General features: G+C 39.7%; 1 protein-coding gene across 1 annotated transcript; it reads right to left on the minus strand.

The window, feature by feature from the left end:
* Nucleotides 1-5,444: 5,444 nt before the first annotated feature.
* On the minus strand, nt 5,445-8,730 carry LOC115952489 (receptor-like protein kinase FERONIA). Its single transcript, XM_031069670.1, has one exon. It carries the CDS (start codon nt 8,215-8,217, stop codon nt 5,701-5,703), a length of 2,517 nt encoding a protein of 838 aa, XP_030925530.1. The 5' UTR covers nt 8,218-8,730; the 3' UTR covers nt 5,445-5,700.
* Between the last annotated feature and the right edge of the window lie 13,969 nt (nt 8,731-22,699).

The raw sequence follows: 22,699 nt of genomic DNA on the forward strand, positions 1-22,699 counted from the left end.
TAGAACCATAGCCTTTGAGCAGGGACCGATATACATCCTCCACGTTTCCTCGGACTGAATATCTAATGGACATGAAGGGGATTTTCTTACTCTCGATTGTTGCATTACCCAATTTTAGCTAGTATACACTTCGTTAAGGCCTAGTTCTGTAGTCCACTCTCTATAAATTCATTGTTTCGAGTTCCTTGGGCTAGAACCCCATACCTGTTGGGCCTGGGCCCTGAATTGTAACCCTACAGATTCTTTTTGTAGGTTTTTTATTTATTTATTTATTTTTTATTATTTTAGCTCAAAAATTCATTTTTTTCTTAATATTTTTGTTGAAAAGTATGAAATTTTATTATAATTGGGCTAAACTCTTTAGTTTTGAGTTAAAATACAAAGAAAATACTAAAATAGACATTAGAAATTAGAAATATGAACCCTAAAAATGCAATAAAAATGATAAAAATTCAAAAGTCTTATTCAGTCCACATTAGTTCTATTTAGTCCATTCAGTCCTCTTTGATCCAATTTGGTCCTATTTAATTCATTATGTCCACTTAAGTTATATTAGGTCCGATTCGGTCCATTTGGTCTTATTTAGTCCACTTTTGTCCAAGTCGGTTCATTTAGCCCACATTGGTCCTATTTTGTCTACTTCGGTCTTATTCGGTCAATTCTGTCCACTGGTCCTATTTAGTCCATTCTGTCTACTTTGGTTCTATTTGGTCTATTCTGTCCACTTTGATCGACTTTAGTCTTATTTGGTCCATTATGGTCATATTTGGTCCATTATGGTCATATTCGGTCCATTTTGTCCACTTTGGTTCTATTCGGTCCATGTTGTCCACCTAGGTCCGATTTAGTCTACATTGGTCCTATTCGGTCCACTTCAGTCCAATTTGTCCATTTCAATTTGATTTGGTTCCATTCCGTCCATTCTGTCCACATCGGTCCTATTCGGTCCATTCGTTCTTATCCGGTCCATTCAGTCCTATTTGGCCTAACTTGTTCCCATTTGGTCCTATTTAGTCCATTTGGTCCAATTCGAATCACTTCGGCAAATTTTGGTTCACTTCGATCTATTTTTGTGCACTTACATAATGGAAAAAGACATGTTTGGGTTGAAAGCACCTACCTAAATCCAAATTTATTAATATATATATATATATATATATAAATATATTTATTGATAGGGATATTTTAGCCATAAAATTAATACCCTCGAAACATCGATCAAAAAGGTCGATGGCACCCACATACATGTCAGCTTCATGGAAACCAACGGAAGAGTGAGGCCGATGACACCAAACGTGACGACCCCACAATGAAACTTGATAGCATCTCCATAGGCCGACAGGAATTCATGACTGATGGATGTGGAGAGGTCGATGGGGGTTAAGGAGGCTGACGGGTCCAACCTGGCTTAACTTGACCCCCACAGATGTCTATGTAAGGAAATTTCTTGTATCCCAAGATCAACCCTAATAAAAGGAATCCCTACAAGGAAAGGATCCCGCAAAGTACATGTATTAATGAGGATCTTCCCTACAAGGAAAGATCTTCTCCATCAAGAAATGAAGGTCAGATCTACACTACTATAAAAAATCCCAAAGCCCTCACAAATCAAGGTATGTATAATTTACCCCAGCTCTAGCACTCTAGAGTTGTGAAAGTTCTCTAACTTAACTTTTAGAGGGTATTTGGCCGATACCACACCAGTACTCTCTACAGGGTCTTCTTTGTTTTTGTTTCGCAGGTTTTGTCTAGAGCACATGGGGACCGTGCGACTCACTGAAGATTTTTGGCATCATTAGTTGGCGCTATCTGTGGGAAAGAGAGTAAAACAGTAACAACCATATTACCACTTCTCAGACAAAGAGTTGTATGGTACTCACTCACTTGATGGCAACCAATAACCATACCAGAGAAGAGCCACGCATTGCTGCCCTTAAAAGATAGGTATAGATCTTAGCCGCGACTGTGGAACACCTTGCGCCGAAACAGTCACGGGAAGGAGTAAAAGGGCACCAGTGCCGAAAGGAGGGACTAAGAAGGATTGGAAGGCGGCCATGGCCCAAGTAGGCAAGAGCGACAAGATACCAGTCATCCATCCATCATAGATACGGCACCACCACATATGGTCGTGGAGATGTAGATGACGAAGGAAAGGATGGACCTCATGATGAATGCCCTCAAGGGGCGGGTGTCAAACGACCTTGACGAGTTGGTCCATCAGACGGACTCGCCCTTCACAGCACCCGTCCCTTCGTTCCCCATTCCTGAAAAGTTCTGTATGCTGCAGATAGAAGCCTATGACGGGTTAAAGGATCCCTTGGACCACCTGGAGACATTTAAAACCCTCATGCACTTACAAGGTATGACGAATGAGATCATGTGCTGAGCCTTTCCAACTACGCTGAAGGGTCCCGCAAGGGTGTGGTTCAGCAGATTGACGCCCAACTCCATTGGTACCTTCAAGGAGCTGAGTGCATAGTTTGCCTTGCATTTTATTGGGGGACACAGTTATAAGAAGTCCACTACATGCTTGATGAGCATCAAGCAACGAGAAGACGAGATATTGAGGTTTTACATAACCCGTTTCAACAAGGAAGCTCTCTCGATAGACGAAGCTGACGACAAGATACTTATTGCTGCATTCACTAATGGTTTACAAAAGGGGAAGTTTTTGTTCTCCTTATACAAGAAAGACCATGACAGATATGCTTTATCGAGTTACTAAGTACATGAACGCAGAGAATGCGTTTCTAGCCCGAAAAGAGAAACCTAAGAAGAGAGAAAGGCAAGACGATGCCCTGCAAGAAAGGGGACGTAAGATGACTAGAACCGGAGATCGACGGGAGGACAGGCGCTTTAAACCCCCCACTGGAAGGTTCACCAACTTCACCCCGCTGATTGCCCCGATTGATCAGGTGTTGATGCAAATTAAGGACGATACAACCTTGACGTGGTCTGGCAAGTTAAAGGGAAATCCGAGCAAGAGGTCCAAAGACAAATATTTTCGTTTTCATCGAGACCATAGTCACGACACGTATGAATGCTATGATTAGCAACAACAGATTGAAGCCTTTATTAGATAACGAAAACTACAGTGGTTCGTCAGCAAAGAAAGGGCAAGTCCACCACAGAAGCAAGTTGCTAGAAGGGATAACGAGTGCCTCAGGCCACCTATAGAGGACATAAGGATGATTGTAGGGGGCAACACAACTTCAGGTTCATCTAATTATAGACTTACCTTAGGATGGTTCAGAACGTCCAACTGACAGGCTTCATCCCAAAAATGGCGCAAGTCAACAACCCTATAATTGGATTCTCAGAAGAAGACGCTCGACATCTCCACCACCCACACGACGATGCACTTGTTATTAGTATTCGGATAGGGGACTACAATACTCCTGGTTGATAATGGAAGCTTTACTGATATCCTCTACTACTCCGACATTCCAGCAGATGAGGATCGAAAAAGAGCGACTCGTACTAGCCAACGCGCCGTTCGTTGGATTCGGAGGAACGAGGGTATACCCCCTCGGCTCGGTCACATTGCCCTTGATGGTCAGTGATTACCCTTAGCAAATTACTAAGGATGTTACATTCCTTGTTGTTAACTGCTTGTTTGCCTACAATGCCATATTGGGCCAACCTACCCTCAACTTTTGGAAGGCCGTGACTTTAACCTATCACCTGATGATCAAATTCCCCATTAAGTATAGAGTAGGAGAGGTACGTGGGGACCAAGAGGCAACACGAGAGTGGTACATAGCAATGCTAGAGATGGACAACCACTTATAGACCATGAACATTGAAGAACAGAGGGTGGTCGCAGAGCCCGTTGAAGGATTGGAGGAGATACTTCTCGATAACTCTAGGCCCGAGTGAACAACTAGGATTGGCACCCTCGCCAGTCCGCCAGTCCGCCAAGCGTTCACGGCATTCCTAAGAGAAAACTAGGACGTCTTTGCTTGGAGTCATGAAGACATGCCCGGGATCGACCCTTCAGTCATGTTGCACAGGTTGAATGTGTCACCCTTTTTTCCACCTATCTGTCAGAAGAAGTGAGTGTTCGCCCAAGAATGAGATCGGGCTATAGTAGAAGAAGTCCGCAAACAACAAGATGCAAAATTCATCAAGGAGGTGTACTATCCCGACTGGCTGGCCAATGCAATGATGGTTAAAAAAGCCAACAGGAAATGGAGGATGTGGTAAACTTTACCGACTTGAACAAGGCATGCTCTAAGGATAGCTACCACCTCCTGTGGGTTGACATCCTAGTAAACTCAACAGCAAGACATAAGTTATTAAGCTTCATGGATGCCTTTTCTGATTACAACCAGATCAAATTGGACGAAGTTGACTAGGAGAAAACTTCGTTCATCACCAGCCAAGGCCTCATCTGCTATAAGGTGATGTTGTTAGGTCTCAAGAATGCAGGCGCAACGTATCAGAGGCTTATGAACAAAATGTTTGCACATCAGATTGGAAGAAATGTCCAAGTTTACGTGGATGACATACTAGTAAAAAGCCGAAGGGAGGATGATCATTTAGACGACCTCAAAGAGACCTTTGACACCCTTCGCTCTTACAATATGAAGCTCAATCCAAGAAAATGCGCATTTGGGGTGACGACTGGAAAATTCTTAGGGTTTATGGTGTCTTAGAGAGGTATCGAAATCAACCCAAACAAGATCCGAGCCATAATGGGGATGGCACCACCAAGAAACACAAAAAAAGTGTAATGTCTCAACAGTAAGATAGTTGCGTTGAACAGGTTCGTTTCAAGGGCGACGGACAAGTGTCTACATTTCTTTTGCACGCTGAAGAAGTCCTTCGAGTGGACGGCTGAATGCCAACAAGCTGTTGATGATCTAAAAGCATACCTCTCTTTCTCACCATTGCTAAGTCCCTCCCAACCAAGGGAAGAGCTATTTCTCTATTTGGTTGTCTCCTTGGCTGCTGTCAGTACGGCCTTAGTCAAAGAAGAAGACAGGGTGCAGAAATTGGCTATGATTTTTTTTAATAAAAAAACCCAATTGATTTTTTTTTAATATAAAAAAAACTGAATTTCATAAGTATATATAGGCCATGTATATAGAAACATCTCAGGCTTGCATTGAGAAAGAAAAAACAAATTAATTGTTGAGTTATTATCATTGGAGCTAGGCACTTAACCTTATTAATCAATGCTAAAAGAATGATATAGACCCTGTTGGTTGATTTTAGCAGAATTAAATAAACTTAATCAAATTAAACAATTATGATGTTCTATGAATGACACGGGCAATTTATTTATAAAGTGAAAAATCAATGGATGAACTAGAGTTTCGAACACACAAATTCCTAGAGCATCTTCATAAAAGATTAAAATATAAGCCTAGAGCATCAAAGAAACTTGTTTTACACTAATATCCATAAGCGAGTACAAAATCATGTTGTGTAGCTATCTTCTTACACTCGTTTACATCCACTATTTTATACAAATACCACTAATTAATGCGAAAATGTACTATTTAAAGAGAGAAAAAATGTCCACATTAAAACATGAAAATGGATGTGAGAGATTAATTGCCTTCTTCTATTTCTATAGGCCTAAAGTGCAACGATAACTACAAACAACAACGATTTGCCTAGAACTTCGAACTTGCTCACTTAAAAAAACCCAGTCCAAAGACGGCCACCATTAAGCTTCAAAGACCTGTCTTCTTAAGATAACGAACCTCCACCCCCATTAAAACTTGGAGATGCATCAAGATCTTTCTTCCATTTACAGGGTATGTATGGCTCCTCTTCGATGTGGTTTCCACCAATACCTTTGTTGCTTTCCTCTGCACTCCTTTGTAGCTGCAAAGAAAACTCAAGGTTCCACAAAACTTCATCCATATATGGCCTGTCAATGCTCTGATCAGCCATGCACTTAATTGCAATCCCAGTGAACTGCTTAAAGCTTTCAAGTGCAATTTTTCCCTTTAGATAAGGATCAATTATCTGATCGAGTGTACCATTCTTGTGGCAGTGTACAGCCCACTCTGCCAAACTCACTTGCTCCTCTGGAAGTGTTTGGTCCAATACTGACCGAGCACATAAGACCTCAAAAAGAACGACCCCAAATGAGTAAACATCAGATTTTTCAGTCAGTTGCTGCAACAATAAATACTCTGGATCCAAATAACCATAACTACCTTTAACAACAGTGGTTATATGTGTTTTATCCAAGGCAGGACTTATTTTTGACAACCCAAAATCCGAAACCTTGGCAACCCACTTCTCATCCAAGAGAATGTTAGTTGTCTTAACATCCCGGTGGATAATAGTGTGCTTGGCACCAGTGTGGAGATAGTGTAAACCGCGAGCAGCTCCAATGCATATCTCAAGTCTTCGCATCCAAGACAATGGAGGTTTTTGGGTCTTGTACAGATGCTCACGCAGTGTACCATGAGCCATGTAGTCATAAACAAGAATCATTTCACAGTTTTCTTCACAATAGCCAATCAATGAAACAAGGTGGAGATGACGAAGTTTTGAAAGCATTTCAATCTCAGTTTGAAATTCATGTACTCCTTGCCCAGAGAGTGGGTTTCCACGTTTGATTGCTACTTTGGTTGCTCCATTGTCAATTTCTCCCTTGTAAACTTTACCAAAACCTCCAAGCCCTAGAAGTAGAGCCTCGTCGAAGTTCTTGGTAGCAGCATTGATCTCAACAAAGGAGAAGTGACGACAAAGGTTTCCTCGAAGTTCTGGGTGCCACCCAGAAGGAACTACCCTTGCACTCAAATCTTTTCCACGTTGGTGTCGAGAAGCAACAATAAGAAAGTAACCAATAATAATGACTAAGACGATTCCACCACTAACACCTTCGATGATAATTGCTTTTTGATTCTTTAGTTTACCATCACAAGAAGATGGTCTAGCCCTTGTTGGGTCAATTACATCAGGAATAGGATTCAGCCCAGCGAGATTACCGTTGGAATCATTAACTTTGAAGATTTCTACTCCATTCAAGATCACATCAGAAAAGGTTGGTTTTCCATATAGGTTTGGATGCAATGCGAGCCACACATCTTGTTGTGGGCTTCCATTTGGAATAAGAACCACATGATCCCTATACACTGGAACCCCATATAGCTGACTTGCACCCCCTGTTTCAACACTTGCCCAGGCAATAACATCCATCCCATGCTCAGCAGTTTGATTATATAGGAAGATATCGAACACTACTTGATTAACCTTGGTTATATTTGTCTGAATCTCGCAGAAATGAAGCCTAAATAGGTAAGAGAACCCGGAGTCAACTGAGAAAATCCAAGTCAAATTGTAATTGAGATTGATTGGAGAATATCGCCCCATCGATCTAGCTGTGGCATAGACATCAACTGGTGCAACATAAGTAGGCATGCCTGTAGGATATTGGATTGTCATGTTTTCAGCATAATATGTAACCCCGTAGGCAGCCCCATAGAGGTATGGCGTGTCATCCTTCCAAGACCTATCAAGACCAGTATCATGGGAGGGCGGAATATGATTTCCACCCACATTCAACCGATAAACATTCTCAAGTGCACTGTTGTTACCAATGTAGAAAGCAGAATTTTGACCCACAATCATTGAAGTTCCATCAGTGGAACTATAAATATCAGGCATTGACACAATCTCAATCCCATTCACAAATGCATACGTGTTTGGAGCTTTGGCAGATGGAATGAAACTTATATGCAATGTCTGACCATCAACATTGATTGAATACTCCTTAACAAGAAATGCCAAATTCAGTGCTTCTGCGGTTTGTGTAGCACTAAAGTTGTTAAGCAGAGTATATGACCCTACTGTGACAGAGAAAATGCCATCGAATACATTTAAGCCTGCATAGGAAACAGGATAAAAGTAAGGACGGACAAATTTACGACCAGGAACAACGGGAATTTTATAGGTGAAATTTGTGTAAGAAACCCGAGCAGTCATGCAAGGGACTTGAGGGACCGAAGGTTCTTGAGTAGCAGCTTGAGATGTGGTGGATTTCCCACTAGCTGACAGATACTTGGACCCAATATCTGTGGTCCACTTCCGACCATCGGTATCACTGCCATTTGAAGCTCCCCCACAATTTAGGAGGATTTTCTCGGTTGGCACATAATTGTCGGCCAAAGTTACATGAATTGTAAAGGCCAAGTAAAGAATAATGGGCATAGGTATAGCCATACGACCAAATTTATGTGTGTTCCTCATCGACTCAAAAGGTCCACTTGGTTACAATTTTCTCCTAATTTGGAAAGATCATGAATCTGTAACCAAATCAATAGAGCCAAGAAAACGCTTATGACTAAAGAAATTGAGCTCCAAAGCTCGGGGTTTTACAACGATTAACACAGAGAATTGAGCTTTTTAACACCTGAATCAAGACTAGAACAAAGATGTACAAGCATGGAATCTTAGGCTTTTGGATGAAGAATCTAGAATCAAAGACCAAAAATAAGACAATAAGGTTTTGCACCAAAGCCCCTACTAAAGTTTCAGATCCAGTTGCTGAGCTACCGGAGTAGCTAGAAAGGAAGACAGAATACAAACTTAAGCACTAAGATTGAACTGAACAGATTTCAAGGCATTTAAGCTGAAAGAAAAGACTGATTGGGAGAATGAAAGTTAAACTACTGGACCAGAAGCTGAGACTCCCCGAGTTGAAATGGGATTCTAAGCTTTGGAGTTCAGGGATGGTGAAAATTGCTTGTTTAAAACCTAGAAACTGAAATAAAAGCCGAGCTTGGTTTTCTGTACTCCAAGACTTAGCTTTCTTATATAAACCACTTAAAAGTGATGATTAATTTCTTAGATCTTTCGGATGCCGTATGTCTTTGGCTGCAATTATCACTAGCAAGTCGCAACTCGTGGGCCATTCACTTATTCGATCTAAGTGGAAATTATCTGTAAAACACGTAACTGGGGTTTTCCTTTGATTCCTTTCTATTCTGTGATCACTTCCTCACTGGATCGATCTTCAACTGCTAGCTCCTGGCAAATGGCAAGTGTGCAAAGTTTCAAACACGTGCAGTACCACACTACCACGTTCATCATTTTGAGATTTCAAACCTGTCTGGTATTGCGTTGGAATGTGAGGAAAAGAAAGAGCTTGGGGTACATATATAAAAGTCTTGAACAAAATTTGTCACACAATTGACCATAAAATCATTTGTAAAGTGTTTGACTTTAAAAATTTAGTAATTAAAATACAAATCAGTTTTGGTGGTTTGTGTTTCAAATATTTTACATATTACACCAAACACATAAAAAAATTTTCATTGAAATTCTTTTACAACAAAACAAGTCGAGTGATAAAGTTCTTTAGTGTTACTTTTAATAGAAGTTATTAAAAGTAATGAATTAACGTAAATGTCCATGCTTTTTTTTTATTAAAAAAAATGACAAATGCCCTTGTAATTCATCAGCATTGGCATTGGATCTTGCAAAATGGTATATGTGTGGGGGATTTTAGCATTAAAGCACAAAACAAGCCCATTATCCGGACTTCTAATTGCAAAATTTTTTATAATAGTGCTATAGTACACTGCTTCATTTAGACTTTACTATTCATGGATTGCAAAACTAAATATCATTATTTTATTCTAACTCTCTCTCCTATTTGTCTTGTCCTCACTTCCTTTTAATTATTTTAATTATTTCTTATGAAGAGGAAGAGAGAGAAAGAGTTGGTAAAAATAATATTTTAATGAATAGATGAGATAATTGAGAAATGAGATATTAGGTGTATTGTAAAATGGTACGGTATAATAAATAAAACAGTTTTTGAGTTGGTAAAATAAGATTTTTTGTAGATACCGGATGCTAATGCTCTACTTTACAACTAAACCTCTATAGTTAGAACACTACCTCCTGCAACAATCCTAATACCTTAATCCAATAGTGAACAATTAAACATCCTTTACTGAAGTTGTAGATGCATGACAATTATAGTGATTATAGTCTAAATAAAATCATATGTTCTACTTTCAGTATTCTATTTAATGTTCCACCAATTCAACTCGTTACATTTTATATATATATATATATATATAATATAATATAATTAAAAAAAAAAAACTAGCACAACATTTTACAATTTGTGAAGTATAAAATAAAATTCTTCTAATCGATAAACAATGTTTGTTCGTCTTAGTCCCAATAGTGAGCAATTGAACACCTTTCTTTCTTGGATGTCATAAATTCATGATCGTTTGTCTAATCCTTCCTTCAAAAAAAAGAGTCCAACATTTTTAAACGACGACCCTGACATGTCTTCCCACCGACATTGAAATCAAAATTGCCTTATTTTTTATGCATCCAAAAAACAAACCATTGATAATGTCTTTCACACTAGAGTCATCCCTCCTTAGTCCTTACCCTGTTTTTTAATAAGTATTTTGGGACTGTCTAAGTCTTGCTACCTTTTTTTTTGTGATGAGATCTTACATACCCTTAACATGATTTCTTAAAGTCGGCAAGCCTTGGATATAGTAATTATCTAGGAAGTTCTCCATTTCTTAACCCATTATATAGGAACTTCTTTTTTCTGAATAATTAGATGCTTAGTGCAAACAGCTTCCTTCTTTTGATAAGAAGAAAAAAAAAGAATTTCCTCATATGTTTTGACCAAATAAAAAGCAAATCCATGATACGTAATTTGTTTCATTCAAAAAAAAAAAAAAAGGATAAAGTTTAGCTACAAAATTAGTTGTAGCCTAAGACTACAACCTTACTTAATATCTTTTTATTGGAAGTGAATTTTGACAAATCTATCATTGGATTACATTTTCTTCTTATATTCTCCATGCTTACAAAATTTCTAGAAAATTAAAGATTAATAGCTATGTCATCAATAAATTGTTTAAATTGCAAGTTTTTGTAGTTTATTTTATTTATTTATTTATTTATTGTTGTAAAATTTTTGTAGTTTAAAATTATGCATAAAATATAATCTTATAAATAATATAGTAAATAATATTTGATTGTCACAAAATTTGACATATGTATTAAGAGCGTGAAGAACATAGTTAAATTTTCAAAATATTTAGTAATGTTAATGATATTGACTAAAATTGTAGTCTTAGAGTACAACTAATTTTGTAACTAAATTTTGTCCAAAATACAATTTATTGATGCACTTGCATTCACTTTATTTACATGATTTTTTTTTTAAAAAAAAATTATTAATAAAGTGCAAATATTAGCCTTTCCATGCATTACAACTCATCGAATTATATCTTGGGTTTATACATGTGTACAACGAGTGTGACATAATTTGGGAATCTTATTAGGGCTGGGTTTGGGAAGCGCGTTTTGAGTTTCCCAGACGTAGCGTTTTTGTTTTTAGTGAGTCTTATATATTGTTCACAGGACCCGTAAATACTTTTTTTATTATAAAAAAAACAACTTTAAAACTGGGTCCCACAGTACTATTCATATTTTTAAAAATTATTTTATTACAATATTTTTAGTTTTCAATTTTCAGTAATAAACGGTATCCAAACAAATTTTAGATGTTTTAGATGGCATGTGGCTTGGGCTGCAAAATATAACCTTGGACTTGGAGTGGCTGATAGCCAATGTTTCAAGCTGTACAGGGAAGCAATGCTGGCTAGGGAGTTGGACTGTTCCTCAGTGATAGTAACAGAGCTGTACAAGTTACTAACAGAAAATGGACTCCAACCTGGCAGGAGAGGAGTCCATTAGCTGATTGGTCTCATTTAGAGCTTAACAACATCAACTGTCACTCCTTGCTGTCTGTAACTAGTCATGTTAGTAGCCTAGCCAAGCTGGCAACTAGAATGCCTACACATTGCTGTCTGATCAATCCAGCTTCTTGTAACTCACTCTTTTGTATCTTGTTTGTTTTCTGGTATTGTATCAAAAAAAAAAAAAAAAAACCATGCCAAAATATATATATATATATATATATATATATCAAACACAAATAAACTAGTGTAAAAACTCTACTGCTAAAGCTCTATAGTTAGAATACTACTTCTTACAACAAACCTAATACCTTATATCTTAATCCAATAGGAACAATGAACAACCTTTACCGAAAGTTGCAGACAGTTTTTACTTTTTATATATATACAAAGTAATTAAATTTAAAATATACTAAAATATAATGGTTGAGAATAAAGTAAAAGAATGTGAGTGGGACAAATTATTATTTTTATTCATTGTAGTTTTAGTTGTGAACAATTCAACACCCATTTCTTTCCTAGCTGTCATAATTGTCCAATCATTCCCATAAAACAAAAAACAAAATTTTCCAATCCTTCCAAAGTCCAAACGCCTCTCTTACGTCTTTCCACCGCATTGAAATCAAGCTAGCATGTTGTTGGACTCTGAACCCATTCATAATGGCTTTCACACTTGACTAGAGTCATCCCTCCTTGTCCATTTGTATCAAGTCTTTCTGGACCACAGGCAAGGCTTTATTTCAAGTCGGCAAGCCTTGTATCATATCACATCATGATTATTTAGCTAATTTTCCATTTATTAACCCATTAGGATCTTAATACAAACAGCTTCGTCCTTTTTTGTGAGGGGGAGAAGAACTCATGTTTTGACCAATATAAAAGGCAAATCCATGATGTGTAATTTGTTTTGTAAAGACTCAATTTGTAACGACCTCAAAATGATATTGGGTTTGCGTGTTGAGGGTCCAAACAATACAATTTGTAGAGCGTGGGTTTGAAAGGCTAGGCCTTGATCACCGAACGGTGGTTAGTCGTGGTGTTCATACAGAATTAAACCATGTTCACTCGAGGAGTCTTTCTCCTTGAGGCGGTTTGGGAGGCTCTGGTTCTTGGCCTTTTTTCCCAGCCTCCTTCTTTTGGCGCATCAGTCTTCACATTATATAGCCCTTCTTGGCTGATCCTAGCCCTCCACCTATTGATTAGGCAGGTGCCAATTTAAGTACCTATCCCATCAGCCGCCTCCTCTTGCTTTTTATTAGTTGCAATAACCGAAACCACACTGTTCAGGCGTCTTTTCTCATTAATATGGTTGGGACGTCTGTGGACGCATTCAATGTGGAGGGGACGTATTTACCTTGAACCACCTCCACATCGTACCCCCACGTGGGTCCTATTCTACTCGCCTCTTCTTCTGGGGGCCTTTTGGAGACTGACTTTGATGACATGTCACTCTTCCCTTCGAAGTCTTGGGATGCCGAGGACAAGGTTATCCTCGGCTGCGTCTCTAAGTTATTTGGTCTTTCCTTACTCGTCCTCGGCAACTACCCTCCTCGACACGGGCCCTAGGCCCTAGTGGAAAGTGAGTCGGGTCGTAAGTTCTCTGGCCCCATAATAGCCCCTCAAAATCCTGCTGTCCAGATCCTCGGCCGGATAGGAGGATTTTGATGACATCAGGCCTCTGCCAAAGCTTGTCAATCCTTGTCACCTATCGGTTCCCGAGACTCTTCGTCTGCCCGAGACACATTCCTGGAACCTTTGGAAGGCGAAACGTGTCCTCATTAAATGCGGGCGGCTCTGTGCTTCCCACGTTCAACGGCGTGATGGAGATCTAACGGTGGAGATTTCCTTGTCTTTATGGGCGGGAAAATTCGTGTAGTTACTTTCAATGGGAGGCATAAATGATTTTTGGAACTGATTCGTCTCTTCAGTTTTGCACCTAAGAGTTCTAGCGTATATACCCTGGGTTCATTTGAACTTTCGTCCAAACTCAAGTCTATCTCCAGCACAAAAAGCCTGTCCGAGGCACCTTTCCTCTTTTCTGTAAGTTCTCTGCCTCCATTAACTCGTGCTTTTTCTTTTCTGGGTTTATTTTTCTCTTGTTCCTCTCCTTCTCCCGTAGTTGGTTGAGTCTGTTTAGTAGTTCTTAGAGATGGTTAAAATGAGACTGAGGAAATTGGTTGAGATCGAAGAGGCGATGGAAAAGTTCATTGCCGATTATAGAATTCCCCTCAACGTGAGTTTGAGGCACTATAAGATGGGGGAGTGGCATATTCTGAGAAATACAGGCGAGGTGGTAATCCCTGTTCTCGCCTTCGTAAAGGGGGGGGTATGAGAATCCCCATGGGGCCAGTAATGAAGAATTACCTTAGGCATTTCCGGCTAGCTCCCACCCAGTGCGCCGCCAATATGTTTAGAATTCTGGGTTATGTGGATGCCCTAAATAAGAAAATGGGGCTAAGACTAACCCATCATGACGTGAATTGGTGCTACAATCTCCAAAAATTAAAGGGCAAAATCTATTACATGAAGACCAGAGACGAAAGGGTTCGGCTAATTCAGTGCCTCCCTGACTCTAACAAGGGGTTGAACAAAGACTTTCTTATTGTATCTGGGGAATGGCACGACGGCGTTCCATGTCCAATGGTATAGGGAGAACCAGGTGGGGTATAGAGAGTGGAAGGATGCTGATCCTTTGCGCCATTTTAATTTGATGTGGTTCGGTTACTAACCATGTGCATGTCTTTTTCTTGCAGATCCTAACGCCTTTCATCGGCACTATCACTTAGTTAACCGAGTGGACTTGGAGACTGTTCTTCAAGCGGCAGTTTTTGTAAATGACAATGATGGTCAAGTCAGAGCCGCTCATAAAATCTTAGGATACGCTCCCCTTTAGAAGTCGTTTGCCGACCCAAAGCACGTGATTAGCGCTAACCGTCCTCGGCTTCCAAAAATTACCGTAGTTGAACAAGGGTTTTTGATCTCTGAAGGATCTCCTGTCCCAGAGGGCATCCCATTGGTGGGCTCTTCGTCGCTTCATCGCGCAGCGGAGGACGAAGATAATTTGGATCCGTCCGAGGAGGGTTTTGGGGCATTTGATCAAGCTGACCCATCCGAGGATCCTTCTGGCGATCTAGGGGACCCAGACTTGTCTGAAGCGGAGCTATTGTCAGCGGGTACATCCTCCCGAGCCGAGATGGGACTTAAGAGAAAGCCCCCGACCAGCTTACTCGACCTCCTCGAGGGTCAACCGGGGAAGAGTGCGCAAGGAACACCGCAGTCCAGTGTTCCATCTCCACCACCTCAGCCCCAGACCATCCAGACTAGGTCATCCTCCACCAAGTCACAGCCACAATCTCCCCGCCCCAAACTTCCTGCTCCTCCTCAATCAGCTCTGTCTCCTCGGCCGGAGCTCACTGACTCAAAGAGAAAGTGGAGTCCTAAGGGGAAGGAACCTATGGACGGGGGAAAATCCCAATCCACTCAGGAGAGGGATGAATCCTCGCGAGTTCAGAAACAGTTAAAGATTGGGCACCAGAGCAAAGGGAAAGGGACCGAGGCCTAATCCGCCCAAGGCAAGGGGAAAGGGACCGAAGTCCCATCCGCGCCGAGTGCTTGGCTTCCCGCCCCCATGCTCCACGGGGGGCCATTGTTGGAAACCGCATCCATGAGGGACCTTAGAGATGGCGAGGACGATTATGTGGCCGACGCGCTAGGGAGAACCATGTTGCTTCCCACCGATGTGGATGAGTTGAAGAACATGAGGATGAGTTGAAGAACATGAGGATGCAGGAGGTTTTACTCAGTATGAAGAGGTACTTGGGTATGGTAAGACTCTTGAAACCTAAAACTTTATTAACTCTTGCTCCCGGTCTGTCATTCATGATGTATTTATCTCACTTGACAGGCTCTCCAGGCCACGTATAGGATGGAGGAGGAAGTTAACAAGCAGAGTAAGGCTGCCGAGAATGAACACGCCAAACGCATAGACGCCGCGCAGACCCTCAAAGCTTCCGAGGACGACCTTGCAAAGGCTAAGGAGGCCTTAAAGGAGGCTATCCGAGAGAGGGATAGCGCCTTGGCGGGTTTAAATGGCGCCCAAAAACAGGCCGAGGAATAGACAAAACGTCTACTCGAAGCCGAGGATCAGTTGCAGATAGCCAAGGAGCAGATCAGTAATTTGAAGAAAAAACTGATCATGGCAGAGAATGCTAAGGGCGTGGCGAAGTTTGCCCAGGACAAAGCCGTGAGGGCCAAGCAGGAGGCTGAATTTGCCAGAAACGAGGCTGAAGCTGCTAGGGATAAGGCCAAGGATGAGGGTTACAATACGAGGGTAGCTGAAACCCAAGCCTTCCTTAAAGCCCAAATTCTCAGAGTGTGCAGGCTATACTGCTCCCAGGTTTGGGAAGAGGCCTTAAAGTGAGCTGGGGTGGATGCTTCGTCTAATTTGTGGAAGGCGGAGAGCATATTTTACCCTCCAGCCATCCGTAAAGCCGCCTCTGCCAGCTCCGAGGCTATGAGCGATCAACATGAGGCAGGGGTTACTCAGTCAGGAGCTGCACAGATCAACGTCCCTCCTGGCGAGTCGCTTGAAGGGGGAGAGCTTCATGATGTGATAGAAGCACCTGAAAGTATGAAACCCGAGATGCCCAAAGAGGATGCCGAGCTCATGGTCAGCACTCAAATCCCTGATGCCGAAGAGCCAACCATCCTTGCCCAGCCCCTGCAGGCAATTCCCCTTGCTGAGGTCCCCAAGAGTACCGACACCAATCCTGCTCAGCCTTCCCCAGAAGGGACTGTCCTCCAGGGCGTCGAAGCTAGTCCTGTTCTGCCTTCCCAGGATGTGGCCAACACAAAATTGAAGAAGTAGAAACCCTGGCCGACCTTCGTATTTGTTTCCCATTTAATTACTTAACTTGTTTCCCTTTTGTTTTGAACACTTTGTAGTTTGATGGTAGTTGAACTCATTAACCATATATATGGAATTTTTTTCTTTCTTTAAATTACATGTTAGCTGCCCTTGTTGATGCTTATTGTTGTTGCGAATCTTATGATTTTTGAACTAGTTATCTTAATAAGTATAAATAGTTATGCATACGATATATTTAGAATCATGTTGCGGAATGCTAGCTCACCCGCACCCATAGGGTATTGAACTCGTGTCTGAACCTCCTTCAGTGGAGATATGAGCATCATCCGAGATGTCCCGTGTGTTGTTAGATCCCACTTGGTATCCAGATTTCCTTTAAGTAGTTGGTTTCCCCATAGCCATAGGTTCGAGTGTGAGGACCATGCAATACCTTGATTCTGTCCAAAACTTAGTTTTTAAGCAGTTGGTTTCCCCATAAGTTTGAGTCCGAGGACCATGCAATACCTTGGTTTTGTCCAAAACTTCGTTTTTAAGTAGTTGGTTTCCCCATAGGTTTGAGTCCGAGGACCATGCAATACCTTGGTTTTGTCCAAAACTTGATTTTTAAGTAGTTGGTTTCCCCATAGGTTTGAGTCCGAGGACCATGCAATACCTTGGTTCTGTCCAAAACTTAGTTTTTAAGTAGTTGGTTTTCCCATAGGTTTGAGTCCGAGGACCATGCAATACCTTGGTTCTGTCAAAAACTTAGTTTTTAAGCAGTTGGTTTCCCCATAGGTTTGAGTTCGAGGACCATACAATACTTTGGTTCTGTCCAAAACTTAGTTTTTAAGTAGTTGGTTTCCCCATAGGTTTGAGTCCAAGGACCATGCAATACCTTGGTTCTGTCAAAAACTTGATTTTTAAGTAGTTGGTTTCCCCATAGGTTTGAGTCCGAGGACCATGCAATACCTTGGTTCTGTCCAAAACTTAGTTTTTAAGTAGGGGGGATTAGCCCCTTGGCCAAGCCGTGGGACATTGGTTTGGGAGAATTAGCCCCTCGGCCAAGCCCCTAGAACCATACGCGCTACTGACGCTTTAAAGCGTAGCCCCTAATGGAAAAGCATAGCCTCTAATGGAACTTTGTGTTAGGGCACTACAACGGGCTGTTGGAAGTGATGGGGGGAACTTTCTTGGCCCACCGCCTATGCCAACACACAAGCCTTCCTCACAGACGGCGCCAATTGTAAGGACTCAATTTGTAACGACCTCAAAATGATATTGGGTTCGCGCGTTGAGGGCCCAAACAATACAATTTGTAGAGCGTGGGTTTGAAAGGTTAGGTCTTGGTCACCGAACAGTGGTTAGTCGTGGTGTTCATACAGAATTAAACCATGTTTGCTCGAGGAGTCTTTCTCCTCAAGGCGGTCTGGGAGGCTCTGGTTCTTGGCCTTTTTTCCCAGCCTCCTTCTTTTGGCGCATCAGTCTTCACATTATATAGCCCTTCTTGGCTGATCCTGGCCCTCCACCTGTTGATTAGGCAGGTGCCTATTCAAGTACCTGTCCCATCAGCCGCCTCCCCTTACTTTTTATTAGTTGCAATAATCGAAACCATACTGTTCAGGCGTCTTTTCTCATTAATATAGTTGGGACGTCTGTGGACGCATTTAATGTGGAGGGGACGTATTTACCTTGAACCACCTCCACACCGTACCCCCACGTGGGTCCCGTTCTACTCGCCTCTTCTTCTAGGGGCCTTTTGGAGACTGCCTTTGATGACATGTCACTCTTCCCTTCGAAGTCTTGGGATGCCAAGGACAGGGTCATCCTCGGCTGCGTCTCTAAGCTATTTGGTCTTTCCCTACTCGTCCTTAGCAACTACCCTCCTCGGCACGGGCCCTGGGCCCTAGTGGAAAGTGGGCCGGGTTGTAAGTTCTCTGGCCCCACATGTTTCATAAAAAAGGGAAAAAAAAAAACACTTAAATTGTGTACTTGACTTTAATTAGTTCACTACTTCGCTTTACATTCTTAAATTATTTTTAATTTAATAGGTACCCTTAAAACATTTGTTAATAAATTATTTTAGAAAATTTTCAAAACCAATTTTATGGAAAATATAAAAAGCTGTCCGAAAAATCAGTTTTTTTTTTTTTCATTTCCTATGCAAACTTTTTAAAATAATTCATAAACTAATATCTTTAGGGTTAGAGTAATGGGTACCCTTAGAATATTTGTTAATTAATCATTTTAAGAAAATTTTAATATCAATTTTATGAATTTTTTTTTAAAAATTTCATTACCTATAAAAAAATTTTAAAAATAATTCTTAAACTAATGTCTTTAAAGAATACGTTAAATTTCCCCTTTTTAATGTTTTACTATAATAAAGTTGAAAATAATAACCTTTCCATTATTATTAATGGAATTAGAATTATAAACGTGGGCCTTAAACTAGCAAAAGTGAAAGAGTGGATTGAACAACTATAATTGCTACCTTTGGGCTCACTAAGAAAATGACTAAATATTAACCAATTGGGCCTAACATCATCTATGCAGCCTGTAAAGTTTTTGTTTACAACTAATTTGTGTTGGCTTTAATTCCGTGTCAAATTTGATTGTATTTTTGTTCAATAATATGTACCTTATATTTTATGTGGGATTTCATTGTATGGATTGTGTGTGAGAGAGTATGTGAAGACTCAAGTGCCTATTGAAGAAAGTGTGGATTTCGCGGGTATTTCACGAGAAGCCTTCTTGCAAAGTGAGCCACGTGCAAAGCACATGACTGGAATGTGAAGAGTCATAACAACTAGTTTTCGCGAGTATTTCGTGGGTAAGGCCTTCCCGTGAGATACCCGCGAAACATTCTGTTTTACTATTTTGGCATATCTGCTACACCATGTCTTCACCTACACTATATATACCCTCATTACCCACATATTGAGAGGACTGCTTTCAGAGAGAAAACCCTAGACACAACCCTTGAGAGTTAGAGATTGTCATACCCACAATCTTCTACATAATCATTTGTGGTTTTCCTTAACTCCTACCTCTCCATATCCAAATCCTTGAGAGGTTGATAGTCCAAACACTTACCACACCCATTCTGAGTGTAAAGTGAGGTTTTGGTGTTGCTGGGAAGCATTGGAAGAAGTCATTTGTTTGGTGGATGCAATCGAGTTGAATTGCGTGATCCGGAGAGTTAGAGAAGACAAGGCTTTGTCAAGTTAGTTGGTAGCAAGAGCTTGGAGGACTCAAGTACATGAGGTAGACTAGGCTTGGAGGGTCTTTTGTTATTCATGTACTCCAACTTATTCTCTAGTGGATCGATTTACCACTTGGAGGGTGGCGGAGAGGTTTTTCGCCGGGTTTTTCGATTTCCTCTTTGATAACACATCGCGGTGTAATCTTGTGTTTGCATCATTCTTCCCTATTCTTTTAGCTTTCATTTTATTGTTGATATTTGATGAATATGGCTTAGAGTAGTTTTATTGTTTGTTTGCTTGCATTTACTCTATTCCACACTTAGTTTAAGTTAGAGTAAAATCAACCATGCCGTAATTTTTAATTTGGGGGTCTAAATAGCTCTTGTATTTTCACACATATTTGAGCTTTCACAGCCCAACCTTAAAAGAAACAAACGCCGCCGTTTTTGAGCATTAATGGCGGCGTATCCCTCATCTCAGTTTCGGTAAATCAAACTACATAGAGACAATGTCACAGTAGACACATTCGACAAAACTCGACCACGACAACCAGACAAGACAAGAAAGATAGAACAAAACGACTTGTCGTTTTTGATCAACTGCCCAAGACTCACCGTTTATGCAAGTTTTACCTCAAACACACCAAATTGTTAACCAACTTACCATATCAAATTTCAAACCCCAGAGAGTCTAAGACAACTAGAGGCCAATACAGAAGCTCTGAAATTACAATCAATCAAAACCCACATGGAATTGAAGGATAATATCTCAGATGTAAGCTTCTATTTCTTGATTTCTAGATATTATTAATTTATCATTTCTCATATCCTTTGAGTTACTTATGAACCCAGAAGTACTTTCAGCTTCAGCTACTTCTGGGTGGTAATAGATTACTACTGCTGCTTAAAGTTATTGTCTTGTGCTAATCCTTTATTTCAGCAAAGATATATGTTCATCTTGATGTGACCATGAATTCATACATATTAGAATACTGTATAAATACAATTGATAATGTGGACCATGTTTTCATAGTATGTAAATAGATAATGTGGACCATGAAATCATACATATTAGAATATTGTATAAATATAGTTGGTTTCGTAGTATCACAGGGCTACCGTATTTTCCCTAAATAAGCCGTGCTAAATATTAAAAGTTTAAAATTGTTCATTTAATTTTATTTTAAACACAAACCGAGCTCAAACTCATCAATTTTACTATGAAATGGATTATACTATGAACTTATATAAAAATTGCTCATCATTTTATTATGAACTTATAAAAATTAAATTCACCAACTTTCTATTGTTAAAAGTGATTTTACTATGAAATGGATTACTAATATTATCAATAAATTACAAATATATTTTATGAACTTATTTACAAACTTACACGGTTACACCATCCAATATCAAGTCTATATTAATAAATTTTTATACACGTATACATATAAACAAATAATATTAAATATAATATAAATTGAGCCTCATGCTGCCTTTTTTCTTGTCTATGGAAATTTGCATTAGGAAATGTTTGCTTCAAGTTTTCAGAGGAATCAAATACTTATTACAAATTTTTTTTTTTTGTTAAGGGTATATTTGCTCCTAAAAACTTTGAAGGGATCCTGGAAAGATACATAAGAAAGTACATTTATTATAGTTTTGTGATACTCCTAATTCTTACTTTAGTCTATCTCTAATCTCATAGTCTACCGGATAACATTATACTAAAGTTATTATTTTCATTAATTAGCTTCTTCCATGTATATTCTTTTTATTTGGATAAGTAGTGAATTTATTTATTGAGTCAAAAGAATGGTATAGCTAAAGTACACAGGAAGTATACAATAGATACACCCACAGTTAAATTTTAAAAATTGCAATGATCACTCAAATCTAAAAGGTTAGTAAAAGAATAAGATACAAAGCATGACTTCTCTTTTTGTAATATTTTGGGGACCTGGTTTTATCAATTCTTGAAAATTCAGCATAACAAGCTATTAGTAAGACTTCTATACATAGCAAATTCTTTTAGGGTTTTTCAGAATGAGCTCTATATGTTCTACTATAACCCAGATTTCTCTTTTTGGTGTATTCACTTGTGATGAAAGATGATATCAATGGGACTGGCATTGTTTCTTTGCATGTTTTCACACTTTTTGCTAGGTTTCTATGCTTGATGCCTTCTTCTCATGTACAAAATATCATTTTTCTTTTTAATAATCATGCATAATATCATATAAATAAGATACAGAGCTTTTTATGATTTTGGTAGATTACATGTTTCTTTGGTCATTTGGGTGTCTTACTAGATATGTTCCTTTTGGAGAGAGGGCGTAGTGAAGGGGGGGGGGGGGGGGGGGTGTGTTGGATATGCGTAATCCTTTTTGTAAAAGATTACAATGTCCATGGTTCTTATGACTCTGTAGCTTCTTAGTAGAGTGTTCAATATCTTATGCGAGAATAATCTTGAGCTTGCTGGAGATAAACGTAGGATAGTTATGAGACCTCCGCAAGTTTTTTAAGGGGCCCAAAGAAGACAAGGTTTGTAAATTCTATGATCTATGAAAAATTTATTCTTATATTTTGTTTTAAACTTTTATATTCTTTCCTTCACATGTAGTACTTCTGAAAATCAGTTTAAGATAATGGTTATGCGCTCCATTGTTTTTAATTTATGTAAAAATCACAATATAAATTTTTTTCTTCAAATATTTTTGAGGATTCAGATACTTATGACTTTTTTGGGTTTATTGTAACTTAAAGTTGTTATCTCATAGAATATATTGTTAATTTCTGACATTCTTACCATCTGAAATGGGGACAAGTGGGTCTTTGGGTGGACAACCGCAGTTAGTAGTTAGGAGTAGATTTGCTCCTAAAACCTTGGAAGGGATTCTGCAAAGATGCATAAGTACATAATAGTGATATACTATT

The sequence above is a fragment of the Quercus lobata genome, chromosome 7, assembly GCF_001633185.2.
Source record: "Quercus lobata isolate SW786 chromosome 7, ValleyOak3.0 Primary Assembly, whole genome shotgun sequence".
Lineage (NCBI taxonomy): Eukaryota > Viridiplantae > Streptophyta > Magnoliopsida > Fagales > Fagaceae > Quercus > Quercus lobata.